General features: G+C 44.8%; 2 protein-coding genes across 3 annotated transcripts; one reads left to right on the plus strand and one right to left on the minus strand.

The window, feature by feature from the left end:
- Positions 1–69: 69 nt before the first annotated feature.
- Positions 70–7,386, minus strand: LOC139614795 (gelsolin-like). Of its 2 annotated transcripts, none has more exons than XM_071472390.1 (19): positions 7,161–7,386; positions 5,908–6,105; positions 5,401–5,555; positions 4,855–5,016; positions 4,707–4,766; positions 4,549–4,638; positions 4,347–4,436; positions 4,131–4,263; positions 3,929–4,017; positions 3,665–3,793; positions 3,505–3,591; positions 2,883–3,016; positions 2,467–2,557; positions 2,206–2,376; positions 1,936–2,110; positions 1,719–1,840; positions 696–773; positions 538–598; positions 70–319 (listed from the first exon to the last, which is right to left on the minus strand). In XM_071472390.1, exons 1-19 carry the CDS (start codon positions 7,369–7,371, stop codon positions 156–158), a joined length of 2,400 nt encoding a protein of 799 aa, XP_071328491.1. In that variant the 5' UTR covers positions 7,372–7,386; the 3' UTR covers positions 70–155. The 2 variants fall into 2 exon arrangements, with proteins under 2 accessions (XP_071328491.1, XP_071328492.1); XM_071472391.1 differs by having other exon boundaries at positions 5,401–5,538; positions 7,161–7,288.
- A 756-nt stretch (positions 7,387–8,142) lies between these two features.
- fhip2b (FHF complex subunit HOOK interacting protein 2B) lies at positions 8,143–19,920 on the plus strand. The gene is made up of 18 exons (XM_071472392.1): positions 8,143–8,367; positions 8,611–8,689; positions 8,838–8,923; positions 9,804–9,887; positions 10,592–10,696; positions 11,622–11,741; positions 12,885–13,064; positions 14,506–14,705; positions 14,932–15,049; positions 15,439–15,515; positions 15,630–15,786; positions 15,939–16,099; positions 16,365–16,514; positions 16,704–16,794; positions 17,261–17,407; positions 17,513–17,653; positions 17,817–17,917; positions 18,011–19,920. The coding sequence occupies exons 1-18, from the start codon at positions 8,317–8,319 to the stop codon at positions 18,111–18,113; spliced, it is 2,151 nt and encodes a 716-aa protein (XP_071328493.1). The 5' UTR covers positions 8,143–8,316; the 3' UTR covers positions 18,114–19,920.
- The last annotated feature ends 412 nt before the right edge of the window (positions 19,921–20,332 follow it).

The following is a 20,332-nucleotide window of genomic DNA, read 5'->3' on the forward strand; positions in this document are numbered from 1 at the left end:
ACATCCACACACGTAGCGCTTCACAGTGTCTCAACATGCTGGTGCTGCTTCACAGAGAGACAGACAGGGTGCAGGCAGGCAGATGGGTTTTATTTATTAGAGCAGTGAGACTCAGCTAACCCTAACCCTTTCTAACAGGAAGTGATGTCACTCTGTCACAGGTACTTCAGGAAGCGCTCCAGCGGGTCAATGTTCCAGTATTCATGGTTCCAGCCTAGAAACCAGCCGGTGAAGGTCGGCGGTTCAAATCCCTGTTTCACCACCACTGTGGGGGTACGAGGGTCTCTGTTGGCTGGGTCACTCTGTATGTACCGGACAGCTGGACAGGAAACACACAGTTAGCTGTTAGCTCCTGGATCACCTGGACCAGGTTCAGTCTGGAGGAACCTCAGATACCTGTGACCAGGTAGTTTTATCTGATGAGCTGCTAATCCTTTTAAAAGGTAACATCTGCTGTATGTTGGCTAATAGTGTGGAGGCAGTGCAAAGCTCAGGTCACCCCTAATGGGTTCAGACAGGACTTCCTGTTTGTCTCACCTGATGCTGCAGCCTCCGTCTTCTCCTCCTCATGAGCCTCGTTTCCGATCCAAACAAACACCTGCAGGAGGAAACAGGAAGTAAGGGATGATCACAGGAAAGGAGAGAAAGATGCAAAGGGCTGGACCTGTAACATGGTGACAGCAGGAGTGACTCGCCTGATCCCAGGTATCCAAGATCATGACATCATCAGGAGCAAGGTCATCCTGCGTCAGCTCACCTGGAACCTCCTCCATCTGAACACACAGAGAGTGAGCTGTAATGTTTAAGGAAATATATAATAATGTATCACACTGATCAGTTCACAGTTAAATAAACCAATCACGTTATTTCACTACACGTATAAATCAGGATAATTATTTATCCCCCCCTCCATAAAAACAAGCTAATGTTAGCTTGTGTGAGGGTTGTGTGTGGAGTGTAGCTACAACAGATGTCCGTGTCACAGACAGTAACAGAAACATGTTGACGAAGTGTTGATGTAAAGTGAATGACTGAGACTCTGTCATCCTGAACTCTGTACATGCCTGACGCCTGTCTCCTCTTCTGAAACACTCTGTTTGGTGTCTATAACTCATCCCTGATTATCTGCGTCCCTTATAATACACACCAGGCTTGGTGTGTGTTTTTTCCCACAAGTTGCTGTGAACCTGTTGCTGCGAGGTGCCAAGGCGACCACATCAAAAACCAACTTGAGTGTCCTAGTAACCACCTAAACAATCATCATCTACCAAGTAAACCTTTAGCAACATCCCCAAACATTTCACATTGCTTAGTACACCACTACTGACCTTCAGTACCTAACCTCCAACAACTCAACAACCAAAGACCATTACCACCATAACTGACTAATTAATAACACCTGGGTAACTGTTTAAACTTATTAGCAACCACTTAGCAGGTCATTAGCAAGGCGGTAGTGCTAATTAGCACACATCCACTGATTGAGCCTTTTTCAGTACACAACAAATGTTAGCCTAAACCTAAACAAGCTAATCTTCGTCTAAACATAAACAAGCTAACATTAGCCTGTGTGAAGGTTGTGTGTGGAGCGTAGCTACAACAGATGGTTGTTGACGAGTGGTTAATAAACAAGATGACTGATCATCACAGAACAATAGAAACTCCTGTTCAGCAGTGTGTAAGTCATGTGACCACATCATGCGACCAGCCTGACAGACCAGGAAGTTTCCAGTCTTGTTGGAGCAGGCAAACAGACGAGGGGGATGAGCTTCCATCTTGTTCTCCAGCCTGGGGGAGCGACAGTAGTCCTCTTGCCCCCCCAACGCATCCCAGAATGCATCTGTACACAAACACACAGATTGGGTCAGTCGACTTTCGCTGGTTTGAATTTTGAGTCAAAAACATGGAGACTCCCTGATCACTCGCCCTCCTCACCTTCCTCCTCCCCCTCCTCCATTGGTTTAGGAGCCACCTGCAGGATCCTGGCCAGGTGTTCAGCTCCCTTGACTTCAGCTGAGCTGCTCCTGCTGCCTTTCCACTTCCAGGATTCAGAGGGGGAAAGCAGCAGGAAGACATCACTAGAGTTCAGACTGGAGGAGGATGGATCCACCTGAGGAGACAGTCACACTCAAATTGATCTAACTGGGCAGAAGCAGACTCCGTGATACATGTCTGATCCTGACTCAGTCTCTGGTTTTCTCTCACCTCAACAGCTCTGGTGTCTCCTGCTGGATTGGCTCGAACCTGGAACAAGCGGGTATCTGCCACTTCTGATTGGCCACTCTCTCTGGAAGTCCCGCCTTTGTACACCACCATTGGCCTGCCCCTAAACAGGCTCATTAGGTGGGCAGGCTCTTTGCCCTGAACTACTCGCACCTGCCGATAGGTAACAGTGTGAAGTCTTAAGGCTCAGAAGGTTTAAGTCTGGATGCTTTACAGACCTGGGTCCAGAGTTCCCAGAGTTACCTGTACAGCACCACCTCCCAGTTCATCATCCGCCTGGATAGCCAAGATAGCCGACGCTCCAACCTCGTCCTGGCTTGACTCTTCCCCCTGCCTGCAAACACAGAGACACATAATTGATTTTTTCAAATCCTTGTTATTGTTGCTGTAACAGGAAGCCGACACCCGGAGGAACACATCCTGTACAAACACACAGGTAACACACCGGAACCCACACTGTTAAATTCATTTCAAACAAAAAGACCAGTCCAAATAGATCCCAGGGTAACTAGACCTGATACAAACTAGAACCCAGACTAATTAGACCTGGTCTAAATCCAGTAGTCTTTTTGTTGTTCCAGAACGTTTAACTTATGAATGGATAAAGGGTGAAACACAGGAAGCTGAGTGTTACAACACGTCTGAATGTAAAGTCTCACCATATGTAGATGATGTGACCCTGTCTGTTGGTGTGTTGGTACTGATACAGGATGATGTAACTGTCCCCTCCATAGAACTGACCGAACAGAGATGGATCCACCAGAACCTTATCTGAGCCTTCAATACGCCAGATCTGCAGGGAGAGAGAGACAGGTCAGACAGGGCGAGAGAGAGAGAGAGAGAGGTCAGACAGACAGGGAGAGAGAGAAAGAGAGACAGCTTCTCTGGTGTGTTTTTCAGATCCACTCACTGAAGTCTGACAAACACATGTTGACACCATCAGTGTTACCATAGTTACCAGTCTCCCACAGGCAACTAACAGGTGGACTGCTGATCCAGAGACTTGCTCCTGTGAGTTCACCTGGACACTGAGTCAACAGGAAGTAGGTTGTTGTGGGTTGAGCTGGTTTGGTTGAGGTTAGGTAGAGATGGTGGTCCTGGTTCAGGATGATCTCTGACCAGTCTGGACTATCCTGTGGTTCCCTGTTTTCACACCTTTGTTTTTATGGAGGGAGTTCAACCACTCGTTTTTCTGTAGATGGGACATGTGTCTGTCTCGCCCCTGAAACCAGACCTCCACCTGCACAAACCTGAGACACAAATGGACACCACCCTCCTCACCTGCTTCTCTCCGTCTCCTCGGTCCACCATACCGTGCTGGGCCGCCATGGCCTCTGATTGGTGGAGCTTCGACACGTCAAATGGCACCTGTCCAATCAGAGAGTTAGGTTAGGTCTGGTTTGGAATAGTTTGGTCCTGAACTGGATCCTGATTGGTTTACCTTCTTGATCTTTGCAATCTGATTGGTCACGTAGGCTGTTCCCATGCCAATGGTATCATCAGGATCCCTCCAGTCCTTAAAGTATTGTTTGAAGAGTGGAGTCTCCCCGTGTTCAGGAAGGACCTGGACCTGAGGGGGACCACAGAGTCATGGTGGACAGTTTGAGACTAGTTGGGCAGGTAAAGGTCTCTCAGGGTCAAACTTCATCTGGTCTCGATTTAGGCGCAGGTAGACCTGTGTATGTACGAGTGTGTGTGTGTTCACCTGTGTGTGAGCTGGGTAGTTCATCTTGTGGATGAACTGCTCTGAACTCTTCAGAACAGCATGACGCTCCTCAGCATTCGAATCCTTACCTGTGTACACACAGGTAACACACACACACACACACATTCAGAACAGCTGAGGCTGATCTCAGACAGGTCTGGTCTGGTCTCCAGCTCCTTTATAAAGAGATTAAACTTTGAACCTTTCCAGACGAAGATATGTCCATTGGCTCCATTGTCGAGGATGAAGCACTCGCTGGACTGCAAAGCATCCTGGGAGAACGGGTTCTGCTCTGCTACCATGGTAACCTCTATGTCACCACCTGTGTAAGACACCTGAGAAACAGTCAGGTAGACAGGTGAATAATTCCTGCTGCTGCTTCACAATAAGTGGTCCAGGTGTGAAACACTTTCTTCACCTTGTAGAGCTGAGCCTCCTTCCTGTTGGAGGCATCCATCTTGGTGTCGTCACTGTGAGCTTCAGGAAGTTCTGGCTTCTCCCCAAGGACCTGAACACAGAGGTCAGAGGTCAGCAGGAGGAGATCTAGATTCTACAGCTGCAGTATTCCTCTGTACTGTAGTATTGGTAGTATCAGGTCATGTGATGTGCTGTGTCATCACCTCCAGCATCCTCTCTGGCTCCGCCCCCTCATCACAAATCAGTAGCTTGGCCCGTCCACACCGCTCATCGTCACGGATACACTTAGACACCTGTCAATCAATCAGTCGGTTCAGATATGATGTCACCAAATAATGATAATGATGATGTCACCACTCACCATCGTGGCCTTCAGCTTCTCAAAGTGGTTGCTATGGGAACCAGACCACTGGATGATTTCCTGTAGACAGAAAGAGAGACGGGTTAAGAGCTGTCTGTCTGTCTGCCTGTCTCACCTCTCTCTACCTGTCTCTCTCTGCCTGTCTTACCTCTCCCAGGTCCAGTATGAAGCTGTCGCCCTGGTTGAAACTCTCCCATGTGACAGGAACCTCTGTTGCCCTGATGACACGTCGACCTTTGACCTGCAGCAACCTCTGAACCTCCACGTCATTGGTCAACACATGTTTAAACCCTGAGGCCACACCTCCTTTCTGAGGACAAACAGGAAGTGATATCATCAACAGAACAAGAATCAGAGTGGTGACTCTTTCTACAAAGAGGATCTTTGAGTCAACACAGGAAAATATATCATTACTGCAATATCAGTAGTATCTCAGTACTGCTGATGATCACAATAATAATAATAATAATAATAATAATAATAATAATAATAATAATAATAATAATAATAATGCAGTAGAGCAGATAATAATCAATACATCAATAAAAACATCACTAGACCACCACACAAATGTCAAAGTACAACTCAGGAAACTAAACAATTAAGCCAAACAGGTTAAAACTTAAATTAATATATGTAAGAGATGGTGCTGCAGTAGTACTGAGAGTACTGGGAGTACAGGTCTTGTAGTTACCATGTACTTGAGCCCAGTTTTGAAGTAGCCAGTGAAGGTACTGGACTCGTGGCCCTGGACTTCACGGAACTGGACCGGTGCCCCCTGCAGGAACTCATCCATCTGAACTGCAAAGATGGCTGCAGCTCCGCTCTCATCCTGAGAACATTCTGAACCTGAAGACCAACCAACCAATGATAGAGCAGGACCAAAGTAACACCTGTGTCAACTGTTCAGGCCACTACCAACTACTAAAACAATGTGTATTGGTCAAAGCTCAGATTAAAGTCTGTAAATGAAACTGAAGAGGTTCCTCAGGGTTCAGCTCTGGGTCCACTTCTATTTATCATCACATTCATTTATATCCAGTTTTATTAATTTCTTTATATTTAGTTATATTCATGTATATTTATTTAAAAGTAATTTCTTTCTCTTTATGCAGATGATACTGTTATCTACTGCTCTATGGTGGGTAGTGCACGCCATACTGCAGGTGTAGTAGTATTAGTACATGATTTATTGCAGTACCTTGCCAGTAGTGCAGATCGTACTGCAGGGATCCTCTGTGGGTCTCAGTGCTGTGGAGAACCAGGTAAGCATCTCCACTGTAGAACCCTCCGTACAGACTCTCAGGTACAGGAACCAGCTCCATGTTCTCCACACGCCACACCTGAAGCCCCGTCTTTTGACCTGCATGTTCAAACTCTGGATGGAACACCATGTCACCTGTAGGGGGCAGGACCACAGAAAAACACCAGAACACAATTATGACACCTGCAGGGGGCAGTGCACATAACACCTGAACCTGAAATTTAAATCTAAGGTAATACGTTCAAAATTATTTTTCAGTCAAATTAAAACTTTTTTAAGTTGTGACTTTTGAATTCTAAGTCTTGACTTTAGTCTAAATTAAAAGATTTTAAAATTATGACATTTTAAGCCTGAAGACTTGAATCTGGTCAGAGTGTCATGCTGGTGTCTGTGTAGAAGGGACAGAAAAAAAAGGTGGGTCAGTAACCTGTTAACTGCTTTAACCTGAAGCTTTTCAGTCTATAGGAAACTAGAAGTCTTTTTTGTGTTATTTCTCTTTTTATATTTTTAGTATTTGTTATTGACATTTTGCATTTCTTTGTAAGGTCCAATGTGGGACTGATAAGGGACTCTTATGTTAGATTAGTTTATCTTAGATTATCTTGTTTTATTTCATCCCAATTACTGACAGACAAACAAAAGAGTGAAATGTTTCTTCTGTGTATCAGAGCAGGGATGTCCGTCTAAATACAAAAGACTCAATGTAAATGTTCATCTGTAACAGAGCCTCAGGGGAAAACAGCAGAGTGACTCATCTTGTCCAACACATATATCTTTGCTACAGCTCAGAGAAGCAGGAAGTGAATCCCCCCACACAGACAGACAGACTCGGGCTGTTTAAGATTTTAAAGATGGAATGAAGCAGCTTCAGAGACACACCAGGAAACATTCAAAAACCCCACAGACAGCAAACGACTCCTCAGGGACTGAACCAGTTCCAGGTTCAGATTTAAACAAGTCCACATTTAAGGGGTGAAACTGAGCTGTAGAGTAATTTCAGCCTCAGACATGATTTATTAATGAGAGTATGAACAGAAACTGATGCCACGATGAAGAGTTTCTGCAGTAAAACTGTTTTAAGCTCACTTTGTTTCAAACCGGAGAGTCTGAACCAGTCTGGGACCTGAACCTGGACCAGACGACAACCTGGTTCAGCAAACAGACTGAAGATAAATAAAGTGGAAACTCACCGTGTTTGTTGGACGTCGACTTCAGCTGGGTGGAACTGCTGCAGACTAATGAAGGCTGAGCTCCACCTGAGACTCTGACTGTCTGTGGGGGAGGGGTTGCAGGTAACTTTACCTGTCTGCCACTGAGGCCACACCCAGCTGATCCACACCCAGCCTGAAGACCAGCTGCTGCTGAAACACACACGTTCCCTCTGGTGAAAATGATTATCATTCAAAAGAGTTTAACAGCTTCAAGAAACGTCTGCAGACCCTTCTCTTTTTATTGATCTGATTTGATTTGTTCAGTTTAACTGTTGTTGAAACAGAGAAAACAAAAAAAGCTTCATCATCAGATACAGGAAGCTGCAACATGTTGGTGTGTGTGTGTGTGTGTGTGTGTGTGTGTGTGTGTGTGTGTGTGTGTGTGTGTGTGTGTGTGTGTGTGTTCAGTGTTCTGAGCTGTGGGACAGCAGGAAGGGAAATGAGCTGATGAAGATCTGCTGCTGGATGCAAACTCTGACTGTTCAGGAACAGTCGTTTCCCTGATGACTGTTTGATGTGAAGTGACAGATGATTAGTTAAATGATTGTGTGAACCAGACTGAGTCAGACTGTTCATAAAGATCAGAGTGAAAGCAACTAATCAGATCCACCCAGAGGGTACTGATCAGCACTGATCAGCACTGATCAGCATTGATCGATCACATCAGCGGATGACAGACACAGTGAAGTGCTGACCTCTGACCTGTGAGTCCAGGGACTTGAAGCTGATGATCCTTTACTGGTCTCAGGATTCAGAGAGAAATACTGTCCCTAAGGAGAAGTACGAATACTACACTGTAAAAATACTCTTTTACGAGTAAAGGTCCTGCAAACCACATAAGTATTAGTACTTCAAGAATTAAAAGTAAAAGTGATCGCTTGTACAAAAGCTGCAGCAGTAACTGACTTTATTCTACGAATTTGTTAACGAAACTCTTATTTTGAAGAGCAAATTCATCCGGACTTTTATTTTGAAACTCCACCCCGGATGTCTATTGACTCTGTGTTGTTGACAACACTGTCAGTGTTACAAGTTTACTTGTAAACATGTCGCAGTAAACTGGTAACTAATCGCTAACTAACCAGGTTTAATCCAGGTTAACGGACGCTCGGTGTCGGTGGGTTTTTGGCGGGAAATGGAGACGTTCAGTAAGCTAACCAGTATGCTGCTGCACGCCCTGGAGACGGTGAGTTAGCCTCGGTTAGCCTCGGTTAGCTTTTCTGAGTGAGACGTTTAATTAAGTTAGAGTTTGTGACGGTGGAGGAGGGAGCGGGGACAGACTGACCGGGTCTCCGGGTCTGTCCCTGTTTTTCTGAATCTCTGTTTCTGTCCGACACAAAAACAAACTTTGTTTAGTTTATCAGGAGGTAACACAGGCTAGCCAGGTGTTCTGTTCACCTGTCTGTCTTTCTACCTGTCTGCCTCTCAGAGGGAGCCCACAGTGGACCTGTTGGACTCCTTTGTGGATCACTGGAAGTCAATAACAAACTACTACATCGAGACGACAGGTGAGGAGCAGTGCTGGGATTAATGTTGTGGGGGTGTGGGCAATATCAACCAGTGTCCACAACAAACGTAAGACGTGTGTCTGTGTGTGTGTGTGTGTGTGTGTGTGTGTGTGTGTGTGTGTGTGTGTGCGCGTGTGCGTGCGCGCAGATGACAGTCGTCCTGTCAAACAGACAGAGATCCCCTGGCGTCTCAGACAGATGTTGGACATCTTGGTGTATGAGGAGAAACAACAGGTAACACACACACCTGAACAGGTAACACACAACCGAACAGGTCATCAAACCAGTCTGTCTTTCAGCGTGACCACTCCAGTGAGATGGCCCTGTCCTCTGTGACAGAGGCCCTCAGGGCTCAGTCCTCAGTTCTGGTCTGACTGGACCTGTCTGGACTCTCAGACCACTGCCCCACGGGGCGCTCCCTCGGTGTCATGTAGGGCTGCTGTGATGAGTCAACGTAATCGACGACGTCCAAAGTCTAAAGTTAAAAACGACAGGAAACAAAAAAACCAACAACGAAGAAAACAGACTAACAGGAAGAAACGTCAGAAGAAGCTGGTACATTGCAGCAAGGAAGAGGAGGAGGAAGAGGAGGTGATGATGAAAGCTACTGAAAAATGTTTTCTGGATGAGTGGTGTCCACCATGTAAGTCTCAGTCCAGACTGTTCTGGTCTGTGGTTCCCTGATGGTGGAACCAGCTCCTGAAGTCTCTCAGAGCAGGAGCTCTATCTATCTCCTCTCTATCTTCAAGACCCTGCTGAAGACTCCTCTCTTCAGAGAGCACCTCCTCTCCTAACTCCTCTAACACCCTAACATGTCTAACTAGCTCTGACTCTGACTCTCAGTTCACTTCTTTACCTGATCTACTTCACTGATAAAACAGATGTAGAACTGAGTCCTGACACCAAGTTCTCTACTGACCTGAAGCTTCACTGAGCCTCTGAGGAGGAAACACTGAGTCTGTGATGATTATTTTATTTATCATCGTTTTTGTTCGGTTTTCTTCACATGACATGTAAGTAAATCAGATGGAAGCTGACGAACCGATGAACTGATGAACTCATGAAATGATGTATTGATGAACTGATGAATTGATGTATTGATGTATTGATACAGGGCTTGGAGGAGACAGGGGCCTGTATGGAGTATCTGCTGCACCACAAACTACTGGAGACTCTGTGTACTCTGGGGAAAGCTCAGGTAATATGTTTGACTGGAAGCTTCAGGTGTGAAGATGTCTCACTCTGTTGGAGCTACAGTAACTCTGTTCCCTCTGACTGTACAGTAATGTCAGAGTGAGGCATCTTCTCCTTCATAAACAATCTTTGGCAGCATTCACACACAAACAAGTTTCATTTTGTTCTTAGTCAACATGAACCAGATTTAACCAGTCAACAGTTACACACTAATTATCTACTCCTCTCTCCTCCTCTCCTCCACTTTCCTCCTCCTCCTCTCTCTTGTCTCTCCTTGTCCTCCTCCTCTCTCCTCCTCCACTTTCCTCCTCCTCCTCTCTCTTGTCTCTCCTTCTCCTCCTCCTCTCTCCTCCTCCACTTTCCTCATCCTCCTCTCTCCTGTCTCTCCTTCTCCTCCTCCTCTCTCCTCCTCCACTTTCCTCATCCTCCTCTCTCCTGTCTCTCCTTATCCTTTTCCTCTCTCCTCCTCCACTTTCCTCATCCTCCTCTCTCCTTTCTCTCCTCCTCCTCTTTCCTCCTCCTCCTCTCTCCTCTCTCCTGTCTCTCCTTCTCTTCCTCTCTCCTCCTCCACTTTCCTCCTCCTCCTCTCTCCTCTCTCCTGTCTCTCCTCCTCTCTCCTGTCTCTCTTCTTCTCTCCTCATCTCTCCTGTTCCTCCTCCTCCCCTCTCCTGTCTCTCTTCCTCCTCTCTCCTCCTCTCTGCTCCTCAGTATCCTCCAGGTATGTCTCAGCAGGTGTTGTTGTTCTTCTCTAAGCTGTTGTCTCAGGTGCAGAAACCTGTGCTGCACCTGGTGAGCGTCTACAGACCTGTGCAGGTAAACACACAGCAGAGGATGAGTGAACTCAAACAATAAACAAGAACAATGATCAGTCTCACCTGTTCTACATTCACCTGCTCATACAGGCTCATTTACATAGGGACACACCCCCAGAATGCCAAATATGGTCAACACCTCCCATTAGCAAGGTCCTGTAGTGGTAATATAGAGTAAATCATGTAAAGTAAAAGTAAAAAGTTGTTGTATTGTTATGGTTTTGTTGTGTTTCCACTGTTAGGGTTAGGATAGGATAGTTAGGGTTAGGATAGTTAGGGGTAGTGTAGTTAGGGTTAACACTAACCCACACATGTCATTTGTTTTCACTGAGAACAAACAAACAAACCAATGAAAGCCGCAGTCACACCTGGAAGGAGCATCTTCAAATTTGTCTCAACCATTCATTCAAATTTTTGTGGTCAAAGGTCAAAGTTCAATGGGGCCTCACAAAAAATGTTTTGGCCCTGACTCAATAGTTTATTCACTAATGTCTATGAGGATAGAATGGTGATGACATTTTACATATAAAAGGTCAAAGGTCAACTTCACCGTGACAACATCATGTTTTGTAAAAACACCTCTGGTCATTATTCAAAGCTGTAACTCAGGAAACAGATTGTGACCATATATCCTATAACTTGGCTGATTGGTGGGAGGAGCTGATTCTAGTTTTACCTTTACCTATAGCTGCTATGTTCAGTCAATTAATCAATTGATCAGTTGATCAACAGAAAAGTAATCTGCCACTATTCTGATGATTGATTAGTTGTTAAGGTCATTTTTTTAAGCCTGTTTCTACTTTTCAACCAGCTGTGTGATGACATCACATTGATCAGAGTCTGTAGAAATGTATTTATACATGATCAATGAGGCTCCAGGTGTGCTGATGATGTCACTGTGACATCACCTCTGCTCCACTTTTCAGAAGCTGATTCGTCTTTGTGCGCTCCCTGGTTCCCAAACGGAGAAGGAGGAAGCTCAGTTCCTATTGGTCATCTGTTCCAGAGTCAAACAGGATCCGCACACGCTCGGATATGTCTTAGAGGTAACCAGCAGCTAACCAACTAAACAAGCTTAACCAGCCTTACTCACTGTCCATTAGGTAACTTCCTTAACTATGTCTGACATGCAACATCTGACCAACTTCACCAAATAATAACTACACAACAAGAGAAATAGATAGATGACTTTATTCATCCCCGAAGGGAAATTAGGTAGTTGGGTAAAGGCAAGTTGGGTTAAGTTAGTCAGTAACTTAACCAACTTAACCAGACTGAGAACTGGTTCCAGACTGATAAATTGACCAGCCCCACCACCTGTCAACTAAATGCCTTCATTAACTAAGTAACCAAGAGACCAACTAATAATAACTCACTAACGTTGATTAACATATTTCATTAACTAAATATCTAACTCAGGTTCATTTCACTTGAACTTCACTTTACTACTACTGGATAATGTCTTTAACTAGTTGGCAAGCCTTGCTGTGTGTACTACTAACTGCTAATTTCATTAACTGGATCATCATCTGTAGGATTCTTAAACTAAATGTTCAGATTTACATTTTTTGGGCATTTTTTGCCTTTATTGACAGGACAGTAGAGAGTGACAGGAAAGGGGCAGAGAGAGAGGGGGAATGACACGCAGGAAAGAGTCGGACTGGTCAGGAGTCGAACCGGCGCTTGCTTGCTGAGAGCATCCGCTCATGTGGTACGCGCCCTAACCACTCCGCCATCGGGCCGCCCCAGATTTTCATTTTACCAGTTAATTAACTCTTCACTTCTCCAGTAACACATGTTCCATAGGACTGACTTTAGGAGTTCAGTGTTAAGTAACACTTTACTGATAACTTCTTAACTGACGATTTTTATAAAGTCATGAATGTTTAACCAGCTTAACTACCAACTGTTGACTTGACAGTTTTTGTGCCAATTAAATGACCATCTGCCCAAATTAAACTAATCAGCAACTAAACTACTTAAGTAAACTAGTCAACACAGTCTTAATCGAGCAGCTTCACTTCACTTGCTGACCTATCCCTCTACCTGCTTCACCTGTAACTGTTAACAGCTGTTAACTAACCTGTCACTGGTCACCTGTTGTTGGTTTAATCGCACTAAACCAGTTAGCTGACTGGAATCTGCTGCAGGTCATTTGACCACCTGTGTTCTTCAAACTGTGTTATCAGATTCTGGACCAACCAGCAGCTGGGACTCCAGTCTCAGACCAATCACAGCTCTGCACACAAGCCTCCAATCATAGGACAGAGACACCACAATCCTCCAGCCAATCAGATTCATCTGGCTCCAGTCCTGTCCAATCAGAGTGCAGTCTGCTGTTGGCTCTGCTGCAGCTCACCAAGAGTCAGGTTGGTTAACTACAACTAACAAGTCCATTTGTAACTACAGTTGTCACGATACCAAAATGAGTAACCACGATACTATACCAGACAAAGTATCACGGTTCCGGGTATTATGGCAGGACTGCGGCCTTTTTTTTAGTATTATCATTTTTATGAACTTCGATGTATTTGTACAAGTAATAAATACTTATTAATTACTTATAATGTTGTTTGGTGCATGATAAACATAATACTGGTGATGTTGTCTGGTGCATGATAAACATAATACTGGTGAAGTAAGAATTAGACTGAAACAAATATTTTTGACAACACTCTATTATAAATAATAGAGTGTTGTCTGGTGTGTCTCGGGCGAGACAAAACTTTAGCTTGTTGTTGTTGTTTGTTTTGAAGCAATTTTTTTTTTTTACCGAAGCGGAGCTGTCTTCATCGAGTTCGTTCTTGCCGGCAGAAACACACGTACAGCCAATCAGCGAACAGACGGGGCGATCCCAGCGTGCGGAAACAGCCTATCATATCCTTGGACGACACCAGTAAGAGGCAAACAGCCATTCAGCAGCTGTGTAGTTCGGTTGCAGTAGTTGCCATGTGGGTTTGTTTACAGGGGAGTAGCATGCAGTGAGAAGCTGGGAGGAGAGTAGAGGCGGCCGCTATGTAGCGGAAACTGGCACTGGTAGCATAGTAATCCACGGTAGTACCGTCGTGTAGAATTTCTGGTATAGTAGGAACCGTTACGATTTGGCACCGCAGGGTAGCGTGGGTACCGTGGGTATCGTGCAACTCTATTTGTAACATACAGATAATCAATAATTGTTAAGGTAAGTAAAGGACATTCAGTCACCACAACATTACTATTACTAATTACAACTGTGAGGACCTGTTCCTCTTACTTCTGTCACATTGACAGGGCTCCGCTGCTTGACTCACCTCATCCGATCCACATCACAACAATTCGGTCGGTGAATCCGTTTCCTTCATGCAATAAACACAAAATGGCTATAACAACTACATTATTACCACATTATTATGTCATGTTTACACATTACTTGGTTTACACATTACCACATTATTACTATGTTATCAACACATTATTACTACGTTATTACCACATTTTAACTACAATGTTACTACTACATTTCACATTTATACCACGTTATTAATAAATTATTACTATGTTATAACCACATTATTATACACACAAAGAGTCAGACCTGGTCAGACTTCCTGATTCTTCTGTAAACATATTTTGTCAGTCAAAACGACTGTTGCTCAGGTAAATGAAGGTGTTTGAGGATGTGACCTGGGACTCCAGGATGTTGAGACATTTTTTAAAATTAATTGTGAAAGTAATCAGAGGACTATTTAATAATAAAAATAATAAATATTTGCAGCTATGTCTACCTTAGCATGGAAGAAAAGTCATGGAGTTGATCTCATGTCTCCACAGAGGGGCTCTGTGTGTCTCAAGGCCTATGAGGGCCTCCTGCTGCTCTCTGGTCTCCAATCTGGATCCTCAGGGGAGATTCTCTCTTATCAGACCCAGCTGGGAGAGCTGCTGGCTGGGAGGCTGCGGGAGCTTTACTCCCTGCTACCTCTGGAGATTCTGGATCCTGGACAGGTTCAGAGCTGGCCTCACACACCGTGGAGGTACACATATACACTGTCTGTATCTACACACTGAACACACGCTGGAAGTGGTAACCATGGTAACGCCTGTATAAAGTAAAAGCAGTATAGATCAGGTGTGCCAGGTGTTTCAGCTCACTGTCAGAGCTGCAGAGTCATGTGACAGCCAGCAGATGGCAGTACAGTACTGTGTAGTAGAGTGTGTACCGTTGACAGGAGTACTGCAGTAACTCTCTCTCTCCCTCAGTTCTCAGTTCTCTTGTTGCAGCTCTGATCTCAGGTCAGCATCTCCTGCCTCTGATCACATGACCAGTTTTTTCTCCTGGTTTGACTTCCTGGATCACCTGATGAGAGAGGCCCCTCAGGTACACACACCTGCACACAGTGTGAGATAAGACTCTAACATGAACTCTGTGTAGTGACCACTACACACTGACTGTGGAGCCGACACACACATCATCACCACACAACACTGTGAACACACAGCGTTTGGACAGTTAACTGGTAACAACTTCCACACACTGCTGTGTGTGTGTGTGTGTGTGTGTGTGTGTGTGTGTGTGTGTGTGTGTGTGTGTGTGTGTGTGTGTGTGTGTGTGTGTGTGTGTGTGTGTGTGATCTTCAGTTCCTCTGATGGTTGTGTTTGTTTGTTCATCAGTCACTGATGAAACTTTATTCACTGTCATATATTGTAATATATTTCATGGTGTTTGTGTTCATTGATGTCTGACTGTGTGTGTGTGTGTGTCAGCAGGTGTTGTCAGTGAAGTTATCTCAGTGTGTTCATCAGTTGTGGTTGTTGGATGTTCTTCAGCCTCAGCTGCTGAACACGTAAGTTTAAACTCATCAGCTGCACATTCACTCATCATCATCATCAGCAGCAGCAGCAGCAGCAGCAGCAGATGTGAACCAGATGTTGTCCTGTTATATCCTGTTGATATCCAGGTGTGAGCAGGTGGTCCTGGTGTCCACCTCCGTCCTCTGTGCTGCTGTCAGACTCGTCCAGTCCTCCTCTCTGTTAGATCAGCTGCTTCACTTCCTTTTGAGGACACACACTCTGGCACACCTGCTGCTGCAGCGCTGTGACCACATCTCCGACCAGGTGAGTCCAGGTAGAGCAGCCGACTGTCAGTGTGATCATGTACAGACCGTCACTGGCGCACATAGCAGCACAGCGCTCTGAACAGGAACACCTGTCCAGGAGGTGCTCCTCACTGATGAACATGTGGATCAGTGTGATGTCTCTGTCCTCAGATCAGCATGGCGTCTCTGTCTCTGGTGGACGAGTTACTACAGAAGCCTCACAGGGACATTCTGGACGTCCTGGTGTTGAATTTCCTGCAGGGTCGCCGTTACCTGTCTCCCCCTGCTGCAGGTGTGGATGACAGACACACCGAGAGCTACGAGGACAGCGAGTGAGTACATCACACCTGCACATGAATCCTGAACTCCCTCATGTTAAGGCCACGCCCACACCTTCACACCTCAACTCACCTGGTTCCTCAGGTTCCACCCCCATGATGTTGTTTGATGTTATTGGTGTGCTTTCATAGATCACCTGTAGGTCAGGTGGTCAGTCCTATAGTCAACAGGTCTGTACGAGGGGCCGGGGGTCAGCGGGGCCCCCAGCAGAGGTGTGAGACTGACTCTGTGTGTGTTTTTTTTTTTTTTTTGTCTCAGTGATCTGGAGGAGGACCCCTTCTTCTCTGACAGCTTGTTGATCTCAGACAGTCAGCTCCTTCCTCCTTCTCCTCATCCTCCTCCTCCTCCTGCCCCCCTCTCTGCTTCTCCTCCCTCTGGACTGGGATCAGCTGCTGATGTCATCAACAGGTAACCAGGGCTCCAGAGGTAGAACCAGGGGCTGTAGAGTTTTAGGGGACAGGGACAGGTAGTGACATCATCATCATCATCATCATCATCGTCATCATCACCTGAGGCTGTAATTTAATCAGGCCTTCATTCATATAAAGATCAGATTTTGTGACCTGTGTGTGTGTGTGTGTGTGTGTGTGTGTGTAGTTTCCTGTGTTTAGTTCCTGTTCAGGTTCGATCAGCTCAGCTGCTGCAGGAAGGAGGATATGAATCATATGTTCATGACGCTCACACACTGGTCAGAACACACACACACACACACACACACACACACACACACACACACACACACACACCTGTTCGTATTTCTGTCTTTATGGGGACCCTGGTTGACCCTCAGTCAGAGCAGACTTCCTTCCAGGTTCTGCTGTTTGTGTTAAACTGAACAGGCGAGACAGCGGTGATGTCACCGTGGAGAGGAAAAGGTTAAATGAATCTCTGATCAATCATCAGATCAGCTCAGTCGATCAGTATTTCAATATTTCATTGATTACTGTTTCATTTTAGTAGTGAAGTAGTGAAAACTTTCTGAATGTGATCTGACTGTAAATTACAGGATTTCCTGTTGTCACATATGTTGCAGATTAATCAATAATGATTCTTCAGTAGGAACCAAACAGACTGATCCTCAAACCCTGATCCACAGTCTTGACCCTCAGACAGTCTTCACACAGTCTAACACAGGCTCCTCCCCCCTCCTTCAGGTGAACGACTGTCAGGCTCTCTCTCATACTTGGGATTGGCCGCTCAGTCTTCCTCCTCCCTCCTCCTCCTCAGGTGAGGGGGTGGAGTTCTTTGAGGGTCATCTGTTCAAAGTTCTGTTTGACCGAATGGGACGCATCCTGGAGCAGGTACACCCGCCCGTCTGTCTGACCCCACACCCACCTGTGCGGTGACTCAGTGACTCACCTGCAGCAGGTGTCTCCTGTCTGTTACTGATGATTGTGTGTTTTCAGCCATATGAGTTGAACCTGCAGCTGACGGCAGTTCTCTCCAGACTGTCTGCCTTCAACCACCCAGTGCTGCACGAATACCTGCTCAACCCCTACATACACCTGTCTCCCTGCTCCAGGTCGCTCTTCTCTGTCCTCATTAGGGTAAGACACAGAGAGACAGACAGGTATTTATCAAAGCTGTCAGGTATCAGCTGTCTGTGTCATCAGTCTTTTATTGTGAAACTCTGTGATGTTTTATTTAGCATAATGATGAATATACCTCACCTGTCTTTCTCACTTGTCTGTCTGCCTGTCTGTCTCTCAGGTGATGGGAGACTTAATGCAGAGGATCCAGCAGATTTCCAACCTGACAGACAGACTGTTGAACACCAGGAGACACCTGCTTGGACTGAGCCACAACACGAGGTAACTACCTGCCTGTCTCTCTCTCTGCCTGTCTGTGCGTCAGCAGGACCTGGAGTCCTCTCTAATGCTGTATACCTGTGGGTGTGTCCTCAGGCTGGAGCACCTGACCCTCCTCAGAGGAGTCATCGTCCTGGAGGAATTCTGTAAAGAACTCGCCGCTATTGCCTTCGTCAAACTGCCCCTGGACCAGAACTAACACACCTGGACCACCGGGATCAGGTACTTCTGAGTCACCTGGGGCAGACACACAGACAGGAACTGGACTCGCTGTCTAAGACGTATCTTTATTGATCGATGTTGTGGTCTTCAGACCTGAATGAGAACCTGCTCGACCCTGAACTCATCTTCAGCCTCATCCTGATTCTGTGTTTTCATCTACAGCTTCATCGAATTTTTATCATCAGGGTTCAACTGTGACATCACTGTGATGTCACTGTGAGGTCACAGTGTGTTTATTTATTCCAGTTTGAGATGTTCGTGTGTCTCTGGTGAGAGAGCAGAGAGGTTCATGTGACTTCAGCGTTGACCTTGTCAGTCCTGTAAATATCAGCCAATCACAGAGCTCTGTCAGGAGCCACACAGGTGGAAGTGTGAGAGGGGCAGGTATGATCATGACCTTAATCATAGTTTAGGGTTAGGGTTAGTCTGATACAGAGTCCAAACCAGAGTCTGATCCTCAGTCTGATCCTGAGTCCGATCCTGAGTCCAATCCAGATCATCATCATCTGGTTTCAGACCAACCAAACTCCTCAAACTCAGTCTCACCACCATCAATATGTCTGATAGACAGACAGACCGGCAGGATCTGTGGTGGAGGTAACAGAGAAATCAGACTAATGAGTCAGTCAATGAGGCTCCTGTCAGACCTGCAGAAGGCTCTGATACTGAAACCTGGTCTGAGGGGGGTCACATTCAAGACCACATCAGTGATGATAAAATGATGAAGTTTCTACTGAGTCTGATTTTAATTTGATTTTAAAACACAAAAATAATTTAAAATATTTAAGTGCAATTCAACTGTGTCAGTCCAAAGACGGATGGATGAGTGGGTGTGGCCTCAGTTTGCAGATATAATTGTCCTGATGAACATGATGAGGAGTCGAGTTTCAGCAAAACTGATGTTTGACATCTTTAAATTTCTGCCTGAAGAAACTTGTCTCTCATGTTGTGGATCATTTTTTCTCAGCTCCTCATTCAATTAATTGAACTTTATTTGTATGGCTCCTTACGAACAGTTTTCAGTTTAGAGAGAAGAGATCTGAGCAGGGGTAATGTATTGATAAAGAACTTTATAATGGAGAAAATACCATAAGTTAAATTTGAAAAACAAAGAAAATACAAATGATTAAAAAAATGGATAATAATAATAATAATAATATAATAATATAAAACTGTGACTGAAAGCCTTTTAACCAGACTCTACTGCGCCATTTTAAATCCATTTGTCCACATTTGGGTGACAGGTCTGAGTTTGTGAGACCTGCTGGAGTTTTAAATAAAGTTCTGACAGTTTGAACAGTTTGGACCTTTGGTCAGACTGAACTGAATGAGCTTCACATTGACTTGTTGAGTTTACACCTGATCCTTATCTGGGTAGTGATTGGCTGAATGGAAACTCATTAGAATCAGGTGAAATTAATGTTTTTAGATTAAAAATTGTCCACGTGAGATTATTGTATTTTCACTGACTTTGTTTAAAGTTTATTTATTTTATCATGTTTTCTGAATGTGATCATTTATAAACTGGGTGGTGTTCTTATTTAAACCAGTTCAGCTGTGGTGGTGGTGATAATGGTTTGACTGGTTTCTACAGTGCTGATGTTTGTGCTTGTTTTTATTTATATTTTTTCTTGTAATGAGCTTTGGTTTGAAAAAATAAGAAAATTGAATGTAAAAACAGAGTCTGTCAATAATCAGGTAATAATGATCAATAATTAGTTCATGTGTTTAGTTTCCAGTTCATGTCAAATTCAACCAGTGTAAAGATTTGAATCAGTAAGGTTTCTTCAGTGCCTCCTGGTGTTTGTGATGATGAACTGCAGCTCTGCATCAACCCCCACCCCCACCTTTTCTGCAGGTAAACACCTACACACAGGAAACAGGCCTTTCACATTAAAAACAAGATGATCCAGGTCTAATATGTGTGTGTACAGGAGTGTGGGGATAAAGGTTGAATGATAATGTAATAGATTACTTTACATACATGCAGGAGGTAATTATGTGCAGTACTTACAACCTTTATAATTAAAGGGTCGTCACATTTTCCATCACACTTTAAGAGGACTGATGACTGTCACTCAAAGATTCCAGAAATATTGATTATTAAATTTGCTCCTTTCTGCTGGCTGTTCACATTGATTTAATGTTTTTCTCCTTTATTCAAACAAACCAGGACAAATTCTTTGACCCATCAAA

The sequence above is a fragment of the Trachinotus anak genome, unplaced genomic scaffold (genome assembly GCF_046630095.1).
Source record: "Trachinotus anak isolate AG129_WGS33_773 ecotype Australia unplaced genomic scaffold, CSIRO_AGI_Tana_v1 ptg000038l, whole genome shotgun sequence".
NCBI classification, from domain to species: Eukaryota; Metazoa; Chordata; class Actinopteri; order Carangiformes; family Carangidae; genus Trachinotus; species Trachinotus anak.